Genomic DNA, 17,247 nt, shown 5'->3' with positions numbered 1-17,247 from the left:
GCTTATAATCCTTTGGTTAATTTACAATACACCCCTCCCCTGCAAAACAAAAAAAGGGGGGAAAAATAATTGTGACACCTGTACCATTTTTATTTTTGGCACTACTGCGAGTGGGACTCGCAATGTCGGTCAGCTGAAACCACTTTGGTCTCGTTGGGTGTAAGCGCGGCCTCTACGGGCCCATAGCAGGGCTTTTAGACTTGATCTTGTTATCATTTAGTGATTTTTAGAACACAGGCTGTTGGAGATGTTTGCCAGGTGAAAAATGTATTACACCTTTCATAATGCCTCACCATTTTTTTCTCTCGAAATAAAAGCTTTATATTCGTTCATTGAAAATACTGTCTGTATTAATGACGGCAAAGATTGGCTTGGGTTGTGAATGGATGCATTTAAACCATGTTTATGCAAACAGAAATAGGACTGTTAAATTATCAAACTTTGAAAAATGCTCATTCAATTGTAAAAAGTTGTATTGGTGGATGTGGCTGTCTCAATGTTTTTAAATGACAAAACAACAGCAAAGCAGCGTGGGTTAATGGTCTATGATACATAGCTGTCTATTCTACGTTGAATGTCTACGGATTTGCCAGACTCTTGTCCATCTAATGAAGCCAATAACATTACACGTTCATGACATGACAGGATAAGAGCAAAGTATATCAGCTTTTACATCTTGTTGGTTGTTTTCATGTTCATAAATGGTTGAAAATGAAATTCAGTCATTTACTTTTTTGGTTAATGGGATTCTAACAGTGATTATGACTAACTAGGCTTTCTGCTCTAATTGGAGCCACCACGCCAACTAGCCACTATTCTAGCTGAGTGGTCCCTAAAGACCTGCAGCATACAGACCAATGTGAAGTGGCTGTATAGCAGGTGTAACTGCATGGCAAGCTACGAGAGCTGGCTCAACCTGCATAATACTATCTGTAAGCTAAATACATTTGCCATGTGAGGCAGAGTTGTGCTTGCTTTTGCATGCAGAACTGCTAAACCTGCAGTGGGGGAGGGGAGCGCCACTGAAACAGTTTCCTACATCGAGACAGTGGTTGGCAGGCTAAAACCGTTTTACTTGTAGGATTTTAAATTCTAATGTATGGCTCCCTGCCTTTTTGCTTTTTTGTTGAATATACCTTTTTTCATGTACCGGTACTTGTCCCATCCCTAAGCTGGTGCAGGTGGGCCCATCTATCAGATAAACCACCAAACTCACTCACACACTCACACACTCACGCTCTAACGCTCTAACGCTCACGCTTATCTACGTTTATCTATTCACTCGCTTCAGCAACTGATCCCAAAGTTCACATGGTATTGGCCATTAGCATTATACCAACGGTGACGGAGCCCGAATTTCATTTCTCCCAAATTAAAGCTGTTTATTAGCGTTTTCTTTGCCTGTTGTCATGGTTACGGTCCGTTCCTCCAGGCCATGGGATCTGTAGCCCCACACACACACCCCTCTCTCACAGTTAGGAATGTGCATTCTCTCTCTCTCTCTCTTTCTCTCTCTCTCTCTCTCTCTCTCTCTCTCTCTCTCTCTCTCTCTCTCTCTCTCTCGCTTTTACCAGGTGCGTTTGATGTGTGTCTCATCTTCCAACGGGTATGAAAAAACTATGTGGAGCAAGCGCATTCATACTTCTATTCACCTAAATTTGCTGTTAAATTATTTGCATCATAAATATACACTCCTCCATGAGCTGCTCCTTACATTATGATGCTCCCACATATTCTCACGCACGCACCACAGTAACTTTCCCCACAACCCACACTCTGCACATATTTTGGAGCACATATCTTCGAACGGGTAAGGTCTAGTAGAAAGAAAACTTGGGAAATGTCTATCAGTCACTCAACCAGTAAGCCATAATTTAGTCAGTCTCTCAGCTTACCATTATGTTAAACAATCCACTATTCCTCTTATATATCTTTTTGATCTGCTAGATTTAAGCTGGTTGCACACTGCACTGCATCTTTTCGTTGCGTTTTGGAAATCTGAAATCCTCAAAAGCATTTTTCAGGCCAAGGAGAGAGAGAAAAGAGAAAGAACCCAGTGGCGACGGATGCGAAAATCGGAAAAGATCAACCCTGGTCCGAAAATAAATACAAAATGGAGGCAGTGTGCAAACGTGATTGACATAACGTGAGGTAGATTTTTTTATTTACGCCCTCCGAAATTCACTACGATGTTCGCCCCGAAAAATGCAGCAGTGTGCAACGACCTTAAGCCTTCCATACAGGGTCTGTGATACTAGACTAGTATTTGTTGAAACTGTCACAAGAACAGGCCACAGGCACTGCAATCGAATACTAGTTGATGGTGGCATGGGCAGGAGGCCCCGAGGCAGGGCTAACTGTTATAGTGTATATGGTGCTGTGGGTGTAACGGTTTCCTCCAGAAACTGTTACAACCAGATGGGGTGTCAGGAGTCCCCAAGACGGTGCTGCATGTCAGCCTAGACTTCTGAATAGGAACCTTTTGTCTCTCTCTCTTTCACTTAGGATGCATGGCCTTAGACAGAATTACAATATGTACACTTAATATCTTTGTGTGTGTGTGTGTGTGTGTGTGTGTGTGGGTGGGTGTGTGTGTACGTGCACTTATGGCATGTGTCAAAAATCCTTGTTCAGTGGTCATGTATTGACAAAGTTCTAGACAGCAACAGACCTGCTTATGTATGGTTCTCCATGTTGTTAGGTGGATTCAACCAATAAACATAATCATTTAATAGACTTAAGTTGCTTTTTGATATGTGATAGCAGGCTATCATCTCTCATTTAGCTCTACTTTTAAAGCTATATCTGGATAGGCTATTTGGTTACTTTGGCTGGTTGAAACCCATTGCTATCAACAAGCATTAGGAGAAGTGTTGGTATTGTTGTCGGGGCTAGGTAATTATCGTTGTGGATGCATGGTGGTTGGTTGTGGCTTTTTTGTTAAGATTACTTTTGAGATATAGATGGGATTAATCATAGAACATTTGATTACATAAAGAACATCATATTCTGAACCACAGGACCAAGAAGAGAATTGGGACAAATTTTGCCCAGAGGCCCCACTTTGGCCAGGCTCGGCCTACGCAATCTCTGAGCCCGTCAGGCTCAGAGACAGGGACGTGCTGGCCATTAGGAAAAGCGGGACAACTCCCGAACGGCCGGTTCATTCCCGGCGGTGCGAGGCGTTGTATGCTTGTAGATCGGCTGTTTTCACTAGTTTAAATAATTTTTAAAATGATAAAAATACAAAACAAACGGTTTTGGACATACAAGGTTTCCACCCGACAACGACGAAATATAACTCGTGTACAATAATTGGCCCACTGGCTTGTCACTTGTCATGATCTGAAATGGCAAAGTAGCAGCAGCGCTATAGAGAGAGATCTCTCTCTATAGCGTGCAATGAGGGCCTCTCCAACTCTTTTTCCCGGGCTGAATCAGGGGCCCAGCACGTCCCTGCTCAGAGATTATGAGCTGGCCTGCCAAAAGTGAGTGTCTGGGCTTTCTTGGTGAAAAAATAAGGAGAGGTAGCTTTCGTGAAGCATATGCTTGTAATAAATAGGCGGTTCCATCTTGAGTTGGAGAATTTGTGTGTGTTCGTGTGTGAGCTAGAGACACATTGCAGTAAATCAGATTTATAGTTGACTAGGGGAGTTTCCTGGAAAGCTTGTGCAATGTGGCTAAACAAGTATGAAAATCATGGTCTGTGTGTGTGTGCACTCTACAAATGATTGCGCAGTATGTTGCGCAGTATGTTTACTGTGTGTGTGTGTGTGTGTGTGTGTGTGTGTGTGTGTGTGTGTGTGTGTGTGTGTGTGTGTGTGTGTGTGTGTGTGTGTGTGTGTGTGTGTGTGTGTGTGTGTGTGTGTGTGTGTGTGTGTGTGTGTGTGTGTGTGTGTGTGTGTGTGTGTGTGTATCTCAATTTTTGAATGACATTATCCATGGGAGCCTTTCTCTCTGTTTGGGTATTCAGATATTTTGCACTCCAGCTTCTTGACCAGGATTACATGGTTTCTACATGTCAGTGACATGGATCCTGAACTTCTTTATGTTACACTGTTTGGCATTTTTTAATGTTTGGCCATTTTTCATTTCCCTTTTTTGTCCACATTTACGAGTCTGACACTGACACTATTGTGTCAAATGTACTCTAAAGGCATAATCAAACTTCTCACCCTCTGCGACTGGCTTTGATGTATTTATTGATTTACTGAATTTGTGATATTGTTCATTCAATGCAAGGACTATCAGTGAGTGACCACTAGACTCAGGAAAATGTTTTCTTTACCAATAGAATATACTGTCGATGCCTGAATCCCATGAATAGATCATGGATGGCACAAATACTAAGCACACTTTGGTTTCCACTGGCGCCAGCTGCGCCACCCATACTTGAACATGTATTCACTAACTGTAATCTGATGTAAGGAGCTTTGAATGACAGCATCCACCCAACGTTATGTCATTCACCCTTTGGCTATAACCCTGAGATAGCCAAAAATATAATGGAATGGCTCATACAGATAATAATTACCAAATTATGTGGTAAAATATTACCGTATGTGAATAGAATAGAATAGCCCCCAATTCTTTGGGGTGTGTTTGTCACAAATGTATATATTATACACAGACATAGGTGATATTCATCCTCTGCATTTACCCATCCTTTAACAAATAGCAGTGAGCAGCCATTGGCTTCCACTGCATTCAGGGAGCAATTAGGAGTTAATAGTCTTGCTCAGGGACACACATCGACATTGCTGACCTGGCCGGGAATAGTACCTGGGACAATCAGGGGCTCTGGCTCCCCAGGCGGGCTCACTAACCCACTCAGCTAGGGCCGTGGTTTATATAAACAAGATGTTTAGACCGCTACATCTAGTAGCACTGATTAGAGCACTACATCACGTGTGACCTGGCCAATCAAATCCTGATGTTACGTTTATGACCAGATTTGGACTATCAAATCTGGATGTTACATTTATGATCAGATTTGGTCAATCAAATACGGATGTTACGTTTGTGACCATATTTGGTCGGGCAAATTCCGGATGTTACGTTTGCCCATCCACCTTCCACCCCAAGCCAATTTTAATATAACAAGGAAGATCATGGTGGCCTTCCACACAACATAGTAGTAGTGCTGTCAGGGACCTGATCTGCAGCAGAGGATGCACTAGCTCTGGTCCAAAGCGTTAGAAAGAGTTCTCCTTAATGCTATGTCACTGATGAGTCCTTGCAGACTGCGCACCCTCTCGTCTGTAGTTAAGATAAAAAATGTTAAGATACAGTTTCGCTACTCACCAAAACAAAGGCGGCTTTAGGGAGTTGGAAGTCGGAAGGCAAAATCTGGTCAATGGAATTTTTGATTGACAAGATCTGTTGAGGGTGGTGTGAACTGGAGTAGCTAAAACTTCCTGTGAAATATTTTCTTTACTAGCCAAAAGGTGTATTTTAGACGTGAGGTGGTGAGCTCCGAGTGTTCCCACTAAAGAAAGTAGGCTTTCAAAATCTTAGAACGGTCTTTGTCTTGGTGAGTAGCGAACAGTCTTTGTTTTGGTGTGTAGCGAAAGTGTATTTTTTGTATTTTTTACTACAGACGAGAGGCTGAGCAGCCTGGGCTACCGTGGCTGTGAGCACAAGGGCTCATCGGTGACATAGCGTTAAGGACAACTCCTTCTAACGCTGTGGAGCAGAGCTAAGGATGGGCTTGCCTAGTTTTAACCGTAGTTATGCCTAAATTATTGTGTTGTGCACCGAAAATAGCCGATCTACAAGCTCACAAGCTGTGAGATCGTAGATCTGCCATTTCCGGTGTGTGACATTATTATGGTCTGGTCTGGCTCGCATAATCATAAAACACACCAGGGATGTGATGTTTGTCAGTGCTTTTGGACACACATCTTCCATACAATCCTAAAATAAATTCCTGCATGCCTTCTCTCCAATTCCGTGACTTTTCTGTGTTTTGTGTTGTGTGATCCCATCCTTAACCCACACATTGACGCAGCCTTATAATTAATCACCTCTACCCCTTCATCACACTGTAATATCAGCCAGCTGTTATGTGTGACACCAGGCAGAGAACAGGATGTTTCAGTTGAAGGGAAAGTGAAAAATTATATTTCTTCTCTCTCTCTCTCTCTCTCTCTCTCTCTCTCTCTCTCTCTCTCTCTCTCTCTGTTCTTTCTGTTCTCTCTCTGGCACTCTCCTGTACCCCTCCTGCTCTGTATTCTCATCTGACACCACCCCTTCTTCTCTCTGCTGTCTTCTGAAAATAGATTCAAACCCTTGTGCCTCTGATAAGGCCATGAAATACGAATGAAGCACTATTTCCACCAGCAGAAGTAGCAGAGTGGTGTCAGAGGAGCAGCGGCCATCACAGCTGGGAGCTGCTTTTGGCCTCTCAGACACAACATAGCCTTCAATGGCTGTGCTATGTGACAGCTAAATGGCGGTTCACAGCCCTAGAAACCCAACAGAGTGCCGATAATGGCCATGTGGACCCACAATAATTCTTTGGAAAGCCGCCCCAAAGTTACAGCGTTGTCATTCCCCAGACAACCCATAGTTTTCCCCATTGCCTTCTGCATTTTATTTGCTGCTGTAATCTCATCTTGGAGGTTACTAACCTACTCTTGTTGCAAAATGGAAGGCTCTTCACATCAGAAATTGGATGAGATACTGTGCTATATATTTTAAAGATTTTAAAAGATTGTTTTTAGACATTTCATCGCATTTTTTATAAAGTACAGCGGAAAGAGGGAGAAAGCGTGATGTCGCAATTGGTCTGTCCTTGTGTGATAAGTTGAGCCACAGCTAAGCAGCCCCCACCTCTGAAACTTAACTTTTATTTATGCTTTAGTTTTTTCAAGGGGTAAATAGATTACCTTAGAAGGGGAAAGAATATTGTTGTCAAATGGCTCTCCCTCTGTGGCTAATCATGTAACAGCGTATCATTACTTGAAGAAATGGAATACTGGTGTGATTCATTCAACACATTTGTGCATTTCCAGACAGGAATTTGATCTTCTAACACTCAGTGTCTGTCCTCTTTGTGTGTGTGTGTGTGTGTGTGTGTGTGTGTGTGTGTGTGTGTGTGTGTGTGTGTGTGTGTGTGTGTGTGTGTGTGTGTGTGTGTGTGTGTGTGTGTGTGTGTGTGTGTGTGTGTGTGTGTGTGTGTGTGTGTGTGTGTGTGAGAGAGCGTGAGTGTGTGTGCACGTGCGTGAATAGGCGTGTGACTCATCAATCCATAAATCTTGTCACAAGCTACAGGCTATTGTGCTGTTGGAACATGCATCCAGGCATCGTCCACCAGTCTGTTGTGGTTATGCAATGTTTTGATTGTGGAAGGGGGAGGATGCTTTAGCCTAGTTTCTAAGGGCAGAGGTCCTTTTCCCTTCAGGCCTCTTTTCCCGGTGGTTATTTAGCTTTCAGCTTACGTTGGTCTGTGAAGTACTGTGTAGCCCCTTGAGAATCACTCAGGTTTTAGACCAGGGACTCTTGTCCAGGACATATGTAATTAGTTGCTTTGTTACAGGTTAGATTTTGACTGTAATTAATATGTATATATATTGTGTGTGTATATATCTATAGCTATGTATATATATATATATATATATATATATATATATATATATATATATATATATATATATATATATATATATATATATATATACACACACACACACAGTATATACACAACATACCCACTCAAATTAGTCTGCCATTACATTTAAGTTGTGATGCATTATGCATGCCTGTCTGATAGCAAAAGACCTTGGGCGTATTGATTCCATATTGTCTGAGATGGCCCTTCCCCCACTCCCCCTAAAGCCTAGTTCATGGCTGAAGCACAGTGTTGCTATGCACGAGCAGAAATCATCATGTTCCCTGTGTTTGCTGACATCTGTGTCAATAACCACCATCACAGCTCTTTTTTTTTCTTTCTTTACTCCATATACTCAATACCCATAATTATACTCAATTTGGTTATGTCTCAGATGCATGTCATAGTAGACAAAGACATTAATTTCTTACTTTTGGATGTCTGCAATTCTTGTTGATTAATAGTCAGTGTGCCACATTTCTCCCTTTGTTTCCATATACGCACATGGCTCCAATAGAAGTGTTGCTGATGGAGACACCTAATACAACGACAACATTTATTTTCTTTCAGCCAGCCTTTGTCAAGCCATGGCCGCCTAGTTGAGCCAATCATAGCTTGGGAGTGGGACTCACTGATGTAACCACGTGCTCTGTCACCTAGTTTTCATTGATTGCCTGTGTACGAGAGAGAGTGTGCGATGGTCCGTGGATGATGCATGAACCAGGCTTAATGCCATGTCATTGTTATCTAAATTCTCAGTATGCAATGCCCTCATAGTGAGAAACAGGCTTATCTGGAAATGTCCATTTCTTGTGTCCTCATTTTGTTTTGGCCTTCACTGATTTTCTTGCAGATGCATTTACAACCATTCCTCTCTGGGCTGTGACTTGATTTAAGATGTACACAGTGAAATCCTCAGTACTAATTTAACGCTATGGATTTTTACTGTACTGTACAGCTTTCTGCTGGCAGAACACACTTGAGTACAGAGAGGGGAAGTGAGGGGGAGAGAGATTCCCTTCTCATTGCCCTTCCCCCATTCTCCCACTGTCAGCACACAGTAGCCTGGACTTCTGTCTGTGGCGCAACAGCGCCACTGCAGTGGGATGGCAATTGTGGGAACTGCAGGTTGTTGTCTATAAATCCTGTATAGAGAGAGAGAGGGGGAGAGAGGGAGAGAGAGAGAGGGGGAGAGAGTCACTGTCCACACGGTCATGATGGCCTTGAGGCATTTATATGAGTGTATCAGTATAAGAAATACAATCTTCTGTCAATACTTGCCTATCTGCATGATAAGATGATAGGTAACAGTATGACATATGCAGATTTGGTTCGGCATTTTTAGATCAATAGAAAACAAGTCCCTTAACAAATCCACAACACAACAAGCCATGAATACTTATTTACCACCAGTTGAGAAGTAACCCAAGTTGAGGCCAAGATGAATGTGTGTGTGTGTGTGTGTGTGTGTGTGTGTGTGTGTGTGTGTGTGTGTGTGTGTGTGTGTGTGTGTGTGTGTGTGTGTGTGTGTGTGTGTGTGTGTGTGTGTGTGTGTGTGTGTGTGTGTGTGTGTGCACAGACATGCATGCATGTGCGTGTGTGCTGTTTTATCTGCACCGGAGTAAGGAAACACAATACGCTGGGAAATGTAATCTAGCCTGTCGTTACACCCTTGGACTCAGGGCTTCATTCACAGTGTGCTTACATGTAGAGAATGTATGTTTGTGTGACAGAGGGGTTCTCTAGACACTGGGTTGCAATAATGGGCTGTACTGTGTAGTTGTGTTGCTTTGGCTGTGTGGCCAAAAGAAGGTTTTAGAGCAGAGATTCTTCTTTAACGTCAAAGTGTTTCTTCATTTAGTAGTAACTAACCTTGGTGCTGGAAAACCTGACCGAATTTTATAAACGTATAGCCTGCAAATACTAGTCGTTTTGCTCAAGTGTAATTTATCACAACTTTTGGACATAATGTATTTGTATACTTTTTCCCCCCAACATTTTGTGCTTGTATGTGTCTACAGGACGGCATGAGGCAGATCGCCCCCCGCTACCCCCGCCTCCCCGTTTTTCGCTCCCAGACCACGCCCCCGACCGTCGCGATTGGCCGGCTGTACTCGGCTGTACTTCCAGGCCGTGTCCTGTGTGTTCTGTATGCTGTCACGTTGCTCTAGTGTGTAGAAGGCTACGCATGCCGTAATACTTGCTGGCGACAATGCTATAGTACTAAAAAGGATTTATGAATACGCGGAGACTTGTCAAAATGAAAATGTGCGTGATTTACAACGCGGCCGACGGACCGATGAAAATGTTGTTGTTGGACCGTCGCTAAATACCATCTAATGATGTATAATTCGATTACTGTACCACATGAATAGCGTGGCATTACTGCCCACAGAAAAGCATGATATCGATGTTGCAGTATGCAGTTTATACTATAGCTTCATGTTTGGGGTTTATTTTCAGATAAAACAGGGTGACTGCAGGGCCAATTTTGGGAAGAGAGAGAGGAGGGAAAAAAACGTCTGGAGACTCCCAAGTAGCCAGCGTGGGAAAAGTATAGCCTAGTCTCCTAAATGTATTTCTAAAAAGTAAAAGTAGGCTACCAATAGCAGTTCATTCATAAGTCTGTACTAGTCCAACTTTGATCGGCTGGTCCAAATAGATCCAGGCTATTTCGAGTTTATTTTATTATTGTTTTCATTCAAAGGACCAACGGTGGGAAGCGCTGTCTTTTTTGAGCGACGGTCGGGGGCGTGGTCTGGGAGCGAGAAATGGGGAGGCGGGGTAGCGGGGGGCGATCTGCCTCATGCCGTCGTGTAGACACATACAAGCACATTTTGTACATGATGATCATGTGACGTCCTCCATTAGACCAGTTGAGTGGCTCGTTAATCTCCTGTTGCGATCAAGAGGGTCAAAGATGAAACCTGTTGAACCTGATGACTGTATCTGGCACTCTATACTGTAGTTCTATCCTGCTGAGCTTATGGTTTTACAGCACAGGTCTTTGACACACCAGGGGCCTGACCAATAAACATTTAATCACTCACTGGTGACTATTCCTAAACTATACTGCTCTAAACTATATATTTATTGCCTTATTCACAAAGGCCAATTTGAAAATATATATTTCAGGTGAATGAATGAAAGGACCTTAACACATAGGGTGCCCAGGACTATTCAACAAGTCCTGGCAAAAAAGTAATCTGAGTAAATGTAATCCAAGTATGTCCTGTTTACTTTCACAATAGCATTTTCTTTCATTCAGGACAGTTTCAGAACAATCACAGGCATCAGTGCTTTTGTAACGGCCGGTAGAGAAGGCCGCGTTTTAACATAAAAGTTAGATAAGGAGACAAATGCACACTTGTGTGCATATTTATATAGCAGGTGACCAACTTTTGTACTTTCTTTATGATAGGTAAATTACCTGTGTTTGATATGCATTACAGTCTGGTGTGTGTTTGTCTTGTTATGTCTTGTTGATTTACTGTTTGTACTGTTTGTATTGTCCTTTATAAAATAAAAATAAAAATCGAACACGTCAATGGACACGGAGCCATCAAAGAGATTGACGCGTTGGCACGTCGTGGACCTCTGAGTTAAAGACCCTCCTTGAAGACTTGTCCTCATAATGGTTCTCTCTTTCCCCTGTCTCTTTCTCACCCAGGCCAGGTGTGTGTGTGCTGACCTCATGGTGTAACAGGAGTAAAGATGAGCATTAGCAGTGATGAGGTCAACTTCCTGGTCTACAGATACCTACAGGAGTCAGGTATTCCACACACAATCAACTGTTGTCAGGAATCAAAGCTTATCTCATCACCTAGGTGCCCTATTTTAACCCCTCTACAACACATCTCTTTGTCAAAAATAGCTGGTCTACAAGCTTAATGCACAACACGTGAGCTTGAAGATATTTTTGAAATTTCTTGGGGCCTTTTCTTTTCTGAATGTTTGCCTAGTATTTATTACATGCTCAAAATAGGATTGCTAGGGTTCAATTGGTTAAGAGTTAATTAGAATATTGTAAAATAAAACTTGCCTGAAGAAATCTTTAACTCTCTCAATAAATTAATCTTCCTTTTCCTGAGCATCTAATGACTACATATAGTATAATATGTATTTACATAAAATAAATCATTCAATATATTTTGATGCTGGTTTGATTTGGATTTTTGGTTCGATTTTTTTCTTTGTGGTCCATTGTACTCAATTCATCAGTGAAGGAGTAAAATTAATATCTGACTATAATAATAATCATAGTAATGATCATAATAATGATAATGATGATGTTGATAGTAATAATCACAAAGTTACACATTTCAAACAATCCTGAGGTATACCTCCATCCACTCCACCATCCTATCATTCCTAGGCCTGTCACAATTATTACATAATAATCGTCCAATCGCAATTATTTTACATAATCGCAATTATTTTGTCATAATCCTTTCCATGTTGAAAAATGTTCATATATTTTCAAAAGTTTTCTAAAATTGTGGAAATAGCAGATCTACAAGCTCACAACGCGTCGCGATGTGAGCTTGTAGATCGGCTATTTCCACTATCAATGTATGTAGTATAAAGTTGTAATTTCTTTGTATATTTAGGTTATGTGTCATATCTGCCATGTGTAACTTCAGAGCCAAACAGAAATGTAATTGTCAACGACAAAAACACAATTAAATCGTTAATCGCAAATTATCTGAGTGACAATTACCGGTAATCGTCATGTAAAATGTCATAATGGTGACAGCCCTAATCATTCCCTCTTCCCTCTCTGCAGGGTTTTCTCACTCAGCGTTTACCTTTGGCATAGAGAGCCACATCAGCCAGTCCAACATCAATGGTGCTCTGGTTCCCCCTGCTGCCCTCATCAGTATCATTCAGAAGGGCCTGCAGTACGTTGAGGCCGAAGTCAGCATCAACGAGGTTAGAGACACACACACACACACACACACACACACACACACACACACACACACACACTGTACTCTATCACAGTGGTTCTCAACCTTTTCAGGCCGCGACCCCCAAAATAATCATATTTCAACTGGGGACCCCGGACCCCCCACCCTGACGAGCGCTAAGAGTTGAGGGATTACATTTTGTATAACACGGTTCTATTGGGAAAATAGCCGATCTACATGGTCACAACGGAGCATGTAGATCAGCTATTTTCACAATTTATGCCTCTAATATTTTACAACTTGGCCAATGTTTAATTTGTCAATTTAGAATTTAAATTGTCACTTTAGAAATGTGCAGATACCCTCTATACTAGTACTTAAACTTTATGTTAGTTTCTTTACTGTTGAGTGAGAAAACAATGTTGCACATTAGGTTAATCATCTGGGGACCCCCCAAAATAATTTGGGGACCCCCCTGGGGGGTCCCGAGTCCCGACCCACAGGTTGAGAACCACTGCTCTATCATAATGTGTTATTTCAAGTTGATTAAGTGGAGAAGGAGGTTTCCATCTAGACTCTCCACACCCATATAACAGGGGTCATGAGACATGAGAGGAGCCCTCTTCATGAGGAGCAGAGAAATGATGAGATTATAAGCAGAGTAAAAGAGGAAGTGAAGGGGGGGGGGGTGGGGGGCTGCATTCTCTCACACACAGGAAACAGCTGAACAAGAAATATGCTGGGTGAAATGGAGACGATAAGTAGTGATGGAAAGAATGCTTATTAAATTCACAACCACGAAGCTCCGAGAAGGCTAAGGAAGGAAACGAGGTTAATTAAAAAGAGCATTGTGGAAAAGCATGACAGCAATGAGAATGAGTTTTGCTTTGACCATTGATCAGGAGCGATGTGATAAGGATGTCTGATGATGAATGATGTGGTAGGGAAGATTGCAATTTGTCACTGTTGGGTGGAAACTTGTAAATCCAAAACCATTCCTTTTTTTATTATTATAAAATAAAAATAGTGAAAATAGCCGATCTATAAGTTCACAAAGCATCACATCGTGACACGTTGTGAACTTATAGATCAAATACTTCATTATTGATTAGAAATTGGAGCACAAACGGTTGGCTAACAGCTTTTGGTGCATTACCGCCATCTTCTGGTGGTATTGGCACATTACTACCAGGCAAGGGACGATGTGTTTTTGAAGAAAATGCCTCAAAATGGGTCAATCGGGTTGGCAGATTGGAAATTAGAATTAGTCTTCTCTGGCTTTGTCCAAAATATTACTATTAAACTATTACTATCTCTCTCTATGCTGAAGACCTTTTCTCAGTTTTTATTATTATATAATACAATTTGATTCAACACTTATTATATTATCAGTGGGTCAGTGGGGTAAAAAACAACTACAGGAAGAGATAATCTCATTTAGAGCGGAGCTACCGTTGACTGATGTGATCCTAAATGCATCTTTATTACAGGTCACGGGGAAATGCATTTAGGGAATTAGCAGGAAACCCATCAGGAAGGAGGTGGTTAGAAGTCAGGCGAGTCCACTCGCACCAGCTTTTAATAAACGTAGTGTTTTAGCAGCTCAATATGCTCTATACCCAAGGACTGACCCCTTAGAGGTGAAGTCCAGAGCCTTGTATTGGCCTTTCCCAGGAGACAATTCCAGTTGTATACTGTATGTTTGTTCAGCTCAATTATCTATCTAAAGCCATTGATATATTTTAATCGCTTACCCTCTTCAGGATGGCACGCTATTTGATGGGCGGCCCATCGAGTCTCTGTCATTGATCGACGCGGTAATGCCTGACGTGGTACAAACGCGGCAGCAGGCCTACCGGGACAAGATGGCCCAGCAGCAGGCCGCCGCCTCAACACCGTCCTCCGCCACCGGGGGCAGCATGGCAGGCAACCCCAAGAATGGAGAGAACGCCACCAACGGGGAAGAGAACGGAGCACACGCCTTAGCTAGTGAGTAGAGTTACAGAGATGCACTCAGAGTTAATAGCATGTATACTCACAGACATGTACACACCAAAGGCAAGGGTGTGTGTGTGTGTGTGTGTGTGTGTGTGTGTGTGTGTGTGTGTGTGTGTGTGTGTGTGTGTGTGTGTGTGTGTGTGTGTGTGTGTGTGTGTGTGTGTGTGTGTGTGTGTGTGTGTGTGTGTGTGTGTTGCCTGGCTTGGTCGCCATGCAACTCCCTTTCTTGATGGAAATTCCTGCTCTTCCCGATTTGAATTCCAGTTTCTTTCTTTTGCACTGGTGCTTTCAATTCCCTGCTAGACAACCATGCAGACCTGATGGAGGTAGACGGAGACGTGGAGATCCCTCAGAACAAGGCCATGGTTCTGAGAGGCCACGAGTCTGAGGTCTTCATCTGTGCATGGAACCCCGTCAGCGATTTGCTGGCATCTGGGTGAGTGAAGTTTTTCGTCCCACTTACGTGTGTGTGTGTGTGTGTGTGTGTGTGTGTGTGTGTGTGTGTGTGTGTGTGTGTGTGTGTGTGTGTGTGTGTGTGTGTGTGTGTGTGTGTGTGTGTGTGTGTGTGTGTGTGTGTGTGTCCCTCCTTCAGTCTCTGGGACTTGGATTAAGTACAGTAGGTGTTTGATTTTCTCCCTGCTGCTTTTCAACACTTCCGATGTACTTTGAGGTGGAAACCTTTGAAAAAAAAGGTCTAGAGAGACTAAAAAGCTATCTATAATTTTGAATCCAAAAGTATCACTCAACAATCTACATGATCTTGAAGGTCAATACTGTGAACGTTCTCTCTTGGCCATGTTTAAAACATATAAATGCAGGAATATCATCATTTTCTATAACATGTGAATTGATATACTGTTTATTGGTATCCAAAGGTAGCACCACATAAACCAGTGGTTCTCAACTGACCCCCAGGGGGTCCCCAAATTATTTGGGGGGTTCCCGAAATGATCAACTTAATGTGCAACAATGTGTTCTCACTCAACAGTAAACAAACCAACATAAGGTTTAAGTGTATAGTGGGTATCTGCACATTTCTAAAGTGACAATTTAAGGACCTTTCAATACCTCTATAACAACAAATTAAACATTGGCCAAATTGTCAAATATTAGAGGCAGAAATCGTGAAAATAGCAGATCTACATGCTGACAACGCCTCGCAACGGCAAGGCGAGGCGTTGTGAGCATGTAGATCTGCTATTTTCACAATAGAACCGTGTTCTTAGTGCTCGTCAGGGTGGGGGGGTCCCCTGTTCAAATATGATTATTTTGGGGGTGCTGCCTGAAAAGGTTGAAAACCACTGACATAAACAGTCCTAACTGGGATGTGTATTATGTGTCTCAGGTCTGGGGACTCTACAGCTCGTATCTGGAACCTGAGTGAGAACAGTACGAGCAGCTCCACACAGCTGGTGCTAAGACACTGCATACGGGAGGGAGGTCAGGATGTCCCCAGCAACAAAGACGTTACCTCACTAGATTGGAATGTAAGTGCACAAAACCCTCTGTCTCATGTCTCACTCTTTCATGCACAAAACCTGCATCTTTCTAACGTCTCCTTCCTCTCATTGACAGAGTGAGGGTACACTACTAGCAACAGGTTCCTATGATGGCTTTGCCAGGATATGGACCAAGGATGGTAAGACAACAACACTGAACTAACACAGGTCCTGAATTTCATCAGGATAATTTTGTTTGTCAGTAGGTCACCAGAGTTTGCTTTAAGGTGTGTCGAGACTGCCATCTAGAGGCACATTTGTGTATGTTAATAAAGGACTTGGCTTGTGTTTGGTTGCTGAAATCTAATGCTATGTACAGTTCTGTATTACTCTGTGGCTAGAGATGTTTAGGCTACAAACCTTCTGCAAATATCTCAAAGTAGAAACGATACTCTTTCAATCACTTTCTTCATTTCTTCTCCTCCTCATCCTACATCTTTTGTTTCATAGGTAACTTGGCCAGTACACTTGGTCAACATAAAGGACCCATCTTTGCTCTTAAGTGGAATAAAAAAGGCAACTTCATTCTCAGTGCAGGGGTAGACAAGGTAAGCTACCTTGTCTTCCAAGCTGTTTCTGTGTTCCTGTTTGTGTTTCTTCACAATTAGATGGATGGATTTTAGTGTCATGTTATAATCGTGTGTGTGTGTGTGTGTGTCCTTCTAGACAACAATCATATGGGATGCCCATACAGGAGAAGCCAAACAGCAGTTTCCCTTCCATTCAGGTACGTTAGCATGATGCACACCTGTGTTCATCTCATCATTCAGTTAGGCTTGTAGGCCTTCAAAAGAGAAGCTGTTCACCCGCATAAAATAATTTCATTAGCAATTTAGTTTTTGTTATGGTTTAAATGCTGTTTCAGAAAATGTCATGCATACTGTTTCACACAGTAGTATCCTTAGTATTATTCATTATTGGTTTCGACGTACAAGTTTTAGAACCACATGGTCTTTCCCCATCTCTGCCCTTCAGCTCCAGCCCTAGACGTGGACTGGCAGAACAATAACACATTTGCCTCCTGCAGTACAGACATGTGTATTCATGTCTGTAAGCTGGGGCAGGACAGACCCATCAAAACATTCCAGGGACACACAGTGAGTTTGACGTGTGATGTGATCTCTTTCTTGACTCTCCCCACACACTTGTGTAATCTTGTCACTGCTGACCCCTACTGGTTGGTCTTCAGACTGGTTGATCCTATGGATTTGGCTGCCGCTTCTTTTCA

At 42.4% G+C, this 17,247-nt stretch overlaps 1 protein-coding gene across 1 annotated transcript in view; it reads left to right on the top strand.

The window, feature by feature from the left end:
• Positions 1–17,247, top strand: part of tbl1xr1a (TBL1X/Y related 1a) — a 60,391-nt gene that overhangs the window by 27,540 nt on the left and 15,604 nt on the right. Inside the window, exons 4-12 of the mRNA XM_080732878.1 lie at positions 11,283–11,384; positions 12,399–12,544; positions 14,286–14,511; positions 14,824–14,956; positions 15,866–16,007; positions 16,096–16,159; positions 16,470–16,567; positions 16,686–16,746; positions 16,995–17,116. Coding sequence (XP_080589004.1) covers positions 11,327–11,384; positions 12,399–12,544; positions 14,286–14,511; positions 14,824–14,956; positions 15,866–16,007; positions 16,096–16,159; positions 16,470–16,567; positions 16,686–16,746; positions 16,995–17,116 — 1,050 coding nt within the window. The 5' untranslated portion in view covers positions 11,283–11,326. The remainder of the gene's footprint in view (positions 1–11,282; positions 11,385–12,398; positions 12,545–14,285; positions 14,512–14,823; positions 14,957–15,865; positions 16,008–16,095; positions 16,160–16,469; positions 16,568–16,685; positions 16,747–16,994; positions 17,117–17,247) is intronic.

Source organism: Nannobrachium achirus (assembly GCF_963921795.1).
Source record: "Nannobrachium achirus genome assembly, chromosome: 1".
NCBI lineage: Eukaryota > Metazoa > Chordata > Actinopteri > Myctophiformes > Myctophidae > Nannobrachium > Nannobrachium achirus.
This window is presented reverse-complemented; position numbering and strand designations above follow the sequence as displayed.